General features: G+C 41.6%; 1 protein-coding gene across 1 annotated transcript in view; it reads right to left on the bottom strand.

Moving 5' to 3' along the window:
• Positions 1 to 307: 307 nt before the first annotated feature.
• The window catches only part of LOC148024557 (protein SEMI-ROLLED LEAF 2-like), a 139,620-nt gene continuing 133,927 nt past the window's right edge, over positions 308 to 6,000 (bottom strand). Inside the window, exons 16-20 of the mRNA XM_087694188.1 lie at positions 2,225 to 2,413; positions 2,007 to 2,147; positions 1,051 to 1,176; positions 787 to 975; positions 308 to 694 (exon numbers count right to left, since the gene is read on the bottom strand). Coding sequence (XP_087550314.1) covers positions 554 to 694; positions 787 to 975; positions 1,051 to 1,176; positions 2,007 to 2,147; positions 2,225 to 2,413 — 786 coding nt within the window. The 3' untranslated portion in view covers positions 308 to 553. The remainder of the gene's footprint in view (positions 695 to 786; positions 976 to 1,050; positions 1,177 to 2,006; positions 2,148 to 2,224; positions 2,414 to 6,000) is intronic.

Genomic DNA, 6,000 nt, shown 5'->3' with positions numbered 1-6,000 from the left:
CAGGGTAAAACATACAAAAACAGAGTAACAGGAAGTTTGGTAACCTTGATGCACATTAATTGGTCTACTGAAGAGTGGACATTGACAATTACAATTTACCATTTACAATAGATGCCTTCTTGGAAACGCTGATGAAGTAACAAAGGGATTAGACAAAGCTGAGGTTTAGAGGACCTTTGTTCTACCACGTGCCCACAAGTTCTACTAATAGCAATAACATGAATGATGAAGCCAACTTGAGGTATTACTTCCATACGATCTTCAAACAAGTTCTCCTGACTGACATGCAAATGATGCCTTGCTCAACTTGGTAGAATCAAAACTGTGCTCAATTGAACAGCTTTAAGCACAGGACTCTGCACTTATTTTACAATGGATACTTGATAAATACACAAGCCCTTAAATATTGCCCTCGCAGTTGTGGCAGTCCAACACACAAATTACGATACACAAAACAAGCACCACCACCCATTTCTCTCACGTTGGTGTCAGGAAACAGTAGAGCCACAATTGACTTACTGTCCACGATCATCCTGACACTGACTGACGTATCCTAGCAGCCAGCAGCCCGCAAAAAGTTATCATAATGGCTCACAGGAGGAAGCTGTAAAGTCTGCCATGGTTCCTTGGATGTTGTAAACACCGACTTCATTAAATTGTCAGCATTTCCATTCTTACCATCTGGCAAATGAACCTGAATATCACAAAGAAATTCATGACTACCAGGGCAAATGAAAGTGCAATGGCTCACAGAAACACCCAAGTTTGGCAACGTAAATATCTCACATTATCTGGCTGAACTTGCTGAGACACAGTCAATGAAAGGGCCTTATTGCCTGTATCCAGGTTCATCCATACTGACATCTTTCTCCTTGCAGTTGTACCAAATTCTTCACATCGTGTGGCCACTGCAGAGTATGGTAAAGGTGTAGCAGTGACTGATACACCAGCCACCTGACCAGCTGTCTCCAAAGCCTGAAAAGAAACATATCTTCAAGATTAACTTTTTAATAACCACCAAGATGCTGGAAGCAAATTCAATTCTCTTACTGATTCCAGTAGTTGGCCAACGCCTATCACATTTGCTGATGGAGTGTGTATAGGAGTTTTTGAGAGAAACTGAGGGATGTCTGTGTAGGAGGTGTCACTGATGAGGTCATCTTTTGGATCTACTACCTGTAATGGAAATACTGTTTGAGAATACTAATTTTCCAATATAAGATTCACATTCAAATCTTCCAGCAGCATATATAATCTATTGTAATAACATGCAAGCTTGACTACGGGCATGTGGGAAGAACATAAAAAGGAGACTTATTAGGCAATCTATGGGATTGTCCCAGAGCTCAGGACTCAGGAGGTGTATACTCTAGAGTGCGACCTGGGGAAGATTAGCTTGGGTCATAGACAAAGGACCAAAATTCGGATATGAGTATTTTCAGGGTACCCACTCTTTCCTCATCATTGGCCAACATTTTGAGCAGGATCTCTACTTCAGATTACTCACAAGCAGAGTGGACTCAAGGACACTGTCATTGATAGGAGCCAATTGATAGTATCATTGCTTGGTGCATTTGGATTGTAAGGTGTCCAAGATGTTTCCGCTGCACACTCTTTCTAGGATTTGGACAACGATCATCCATACTCTCCAAGGGAGATGGGAGAAGTTGCAGGGTAATTTTGAGATGATAAGGGGAGACGCTTTCATGCAGACATGGGATTCTAGCACCTTCTTTAAGATAGCCCTTCATATGGTCTAGCACTATCGCCCATGAAATAGGTTGTTGACACAACCATTGTATCTGTAAGTACTCGCTCTTTGCTGGGCCTTTGTTGCACATTGTTTTTTTTACCTTGGAGGAATTTCTTTGAGGTGTGTCATTACTAGAATTCTCTCTGTAGCTAGAATATTTAACAAAAAACTGCCTCTCAATTATAGATCCTTTGCCACTTTGGATGCAATCCTCCAACAACACATGAAACGAAATGGATAATAGCTTTCATACTTCATCAAATGAGATTGTTTTCTGCAATAGAACAGCTGTCCAAGGACGATTTGTATTTAATTGCAAATCCAATCCAAATGCAGACCCATCATCAGGAGAAAACACCCTCGAGAGTTCTTCTCGTAGACTGGAAAGCTCCATCTATACAACAAACAGCTCATCAGCTTCAAATGCAACCATACTTATTACCTGCATCTCATAAATATGTCATCACATACCCCAAATGAATTTGATGAATTGCTTAATATGAGTGACACCAGTGTTTCAATAGACAAATCCTTGTTCATACGCAACTGAGCAAGAGAACCCAGGGCAGCAGAATTGTCTGCAGGAGTTCCATATTGACTCATATCTTTTACTGTAGTCTTCAACCTTATATCATCAATAATATCTAAGAATGGATCACCCTGCAAATAGAACTGAAGGCTATTAACAATGTTCTACAGTACCTCTCAAGTGCATTATAGACAACAACTTCTAATAGAGGTTGATGGAAGAGCCATTACCATAGTGTAAGACATTAACATCCACTGTTAAGTCAATAACATATGCAAAATAATTAGCAGCCTTATCACTCACACCAGCAAAGTAATAGGCGAGTCCAGAAAATAATGATGTGCTATGGAAAAGTAATAAACATATACAATGGAAATAATGATTTCTACATTTAAGGGTGTTTGCAAAATTTCTGATAACCAATTTTATATTTATCCTTTCTCAAAATACCAAACTACCAACTCTAGCCTCTTTTCTGGTGTCTAAAATAAAAGGTGATTGTCTCTGATTATATTACTCATATCTGTAAATGGAAGCATCTGGAGCAGAAGTCTCTATCACATATGTACAAAGCCTCCAAGGACAGTCTCGGGCCCATTAGGGAAAGAAGCTGAGGTGGCAGGGTGTAGCACCAAGGGTTACCATCCTGTTGTATGAAATACAAGCTATGGTAACCCCAAGCGAGAAGGTTCAAGAAATATATGTCAAAGCTCATGATGTCAAGAGTCTCCTTGCACCTGCTCGTAGCACCCAGCATGAAGAGAGGGAATAATGGAAGACCAAATCTTTGCAAGAATGGCATATGCTAAAGGGCACTCACTGCTGAAAGTCAGCTGACAATGGGCATTCTATATATACCACTGTGCAAGGCTCATAATGAACTCACAGATCCAATTGTGACGTCAAGGGCTCTACATTTGCTGGCTAGGCAGGGTCTCCAGGCCTACAACCAACAGGAACATGTAATGCAGATTATGTCTTGTATCTAAGCCTAAAAGAGGAACTGCCGGCCCTATGACTGCCAGCAAAAGGCTCTCCAAGTGACGCACCCTACAGCACAGTTAGGGGGAACAAGGAAATGGAAATGGAAACAGAAACAAAACGACAACATTTAGAGTTTTGGGGAGTTTCCAGTAACTATAGGGATGAGAAAGGTAGAAAAGGAAACAGGAAAGAAAACAGAAACAGAAACATTGAAATGGCAGAAAAGTGGAGCCTCAGGGTGTTTCCAATAACTATGCCCTATAGTTAGCTCTACACAATGTAGAACCCTGCAAGTCCCTCCCATAGCCACATGGAATGCACAGAACACCAGCTTGGAATGCCAGCATGCCGTTGCATCATGGCTAGGAATGCAAAATGCATTCCAACAGTCTAGAACGTACCATCTCCTGTATGCAACAATGCCCCACACCTGCCACTCCCTATTGCAAATGTCCTGTTCCAGCTGCCAATCTAAAACCTTCGCACCACCCATTTTGTTCATCACTTTCCATCCTTTGTCATGTTGGCATTCTTCACAACTGCGTGAGGCAGACTTGTCGTGAGCAGGAATGTACCTGGCGTGAGGCAGACCTGTCGTTAGCACTATAGGGTTGCAGAGTGTACTGAATGCATTGACACAGGCATACTGTATGCAGTAATGTGCTGACAGCAAGACCTGGGTGAATGTACTGATGCACTGGCTTGTGGACTAGCCAATGATGCACTGACTTTGATTTTGATCATGTCCTGGAGTATGCAGTAATGCACTGACTGGGGCTACAATCTGTATTTTTGCAGTGACTGCAAACAGTTTGAAGGCATTTGGGCTCGTAAAAGATTACTGGGCTTACAAAAATTTAGTGAGGGGTTAGGGAAACCCTGGAAATTTGCAGGAATCACATAAATTGCTCTGATTTGACAGTACAAAGTACAAGTTGAGTGGCTTTGCACACAGTGTGTGAGAGATGGATAATGTAGACAAATGCAAGCATCAAACCGTGGAAAATGAATATCTGGGAGACGAATCTGATTAGGAACTAACACAACCGTCCATGGAAGCAATGCTCAACACCCCTTCTAAGAACACACGGTACAAGACGTATGGCCGTAGGGTCCGTGATTGGACCGTCTCCCCAGCATCTGACAGGCATGGAAAGACATCATGCACCATGAATGAAAAGAAATACAAAGAAATTCATCTCATGATTCGCTCTGAACTACAAATTATGAGACAAGAATTGCAGAAAGAAATATGAGAGCAGGTCAAAACCGAATTGATGGTAAATCAGAGGGTAGAAATGCAAGACATGCAAATAAAGATTAAGAATAACTTACAGGCACAAATGCTGTCTGAAATGCACACGCTGAAAACTGAAATGCTGAAAGTTGTAGATGCCTACAAATCTGAAATCTTAGAACTGAGGGAAGAATTGAATACATTTAAGAAAAAAGAAATGAACGTGCAAGAAGAATTACAACAGGAGAAAGAGGCTTTGAAGGCATGCGAAAGGGAGGTTCACTCATGGGTAGAAGTGGCAAAGACAACACAGAAGCAAATAGAGGAAGCCAACCCATGGATTGAGGTAGTAAAAAAGAATAAGGGAACATCAATGACCAAAACTGAAGTAATGAATGCTACCTTGGAAGAAGAGGCTAGGAGACGGGCTAGGGTTTTACATGTATGGGTAGTAGGATGGGAGGAGAACAACCCACACGAAGATGCGAAGACGCTGACAAAATTGGGGCTTCAAACATACCTATCGTTAGTGCTTGGAGAGTGGGAAAAAAGGACTCTTAAGTCCAAGGCTCTAATTCGTCGCTTTGGAGACAAAGAGAAAAAAAATGCCTTCCTTTCCAAGAGGAGAGCCCTCAAGGGTGAGAGGATTTATTTGGATGAGGACCTTACCGCAACACGAATAGCGCATCGAAGAGAACACATGCCCAAGGGATTGGAGGCTCGCAAAGAGGGAAAGTGGGCTGTTTATAGGGATGGAAGGGTCATCATCACTAACAAAAGGACTTCATGACGGTACAAGGCCTATGAGGCACTTTGGATGTCAATATGGAATTGTAATGGAGCCCTACGCTTGGATGCTGGTTACTTTGAAACTAGCTTCTAAAACACAGATATAGCAATGTACACAGAAACACACCAATGTAAAGGCAGATGACTACCAGACGTTCAGGGATATAGGTAGGAAAGTGCATTTCGTCCAACAACTAGAAAACCAAGAAGCACTAGGGGTTTTGGAGGTGTGGCCATACTATACCGGGAAGACTTCAAAGGGATAGTGCAAGTAATGAAAAGTTAATATGAGGCACGATATTTATGGATTAGAATACATGCAGGAAGACCACGAGATATATTCATCACAATATGGTACTTTCCTCCTACAAATTCTATCTATGCCACACGAGATGGATCTCCCTTTCATGTACTTTATGAGGATATCATGAGATATGCTAGCATTGAGGACATATTATTAGTAGGAGATTTCATTGCACGCACTGGAGATAGACAGAGTGACCTTTATATGCATGATAATGCCATGTTCAAAGAGATTGATATAGATGAAATAGGCCTACACAGGAGAGCCCAGGATAAAGAAGTCAGTACCTATGGGACACACCTATTGACTTTAGGAAGTGCACATAGAACACATCTATTGACTTTGGAAAGTGCACATAGACTAGCCATCTTTAATGGCCAATGAGATCTATTTGCCAATACAAG

The sequence above is a fragment of the Lygodium microphyllum genome, chromosome 15 (genome assembly GCF_053477565.2).
Source record: "Lygodium microphyllum isolate KBCC chromosome 15, Lygodium_microphyllum_v1.1.10, whole genome shotgun sequence".
Classification (NCBI taxonomy): domain Eukaryota; kingdom Viridiplantae; phylum Streptophyta; class Polypodiopsida; order Schizaeales; family Lygodiaceae; genus Lygodium; species Lygodium microphyllum.
Note: the sequence above shows the minus strand (reverse complement) of the source record. Positions and strands in the feature narration are given on the sequence as shown.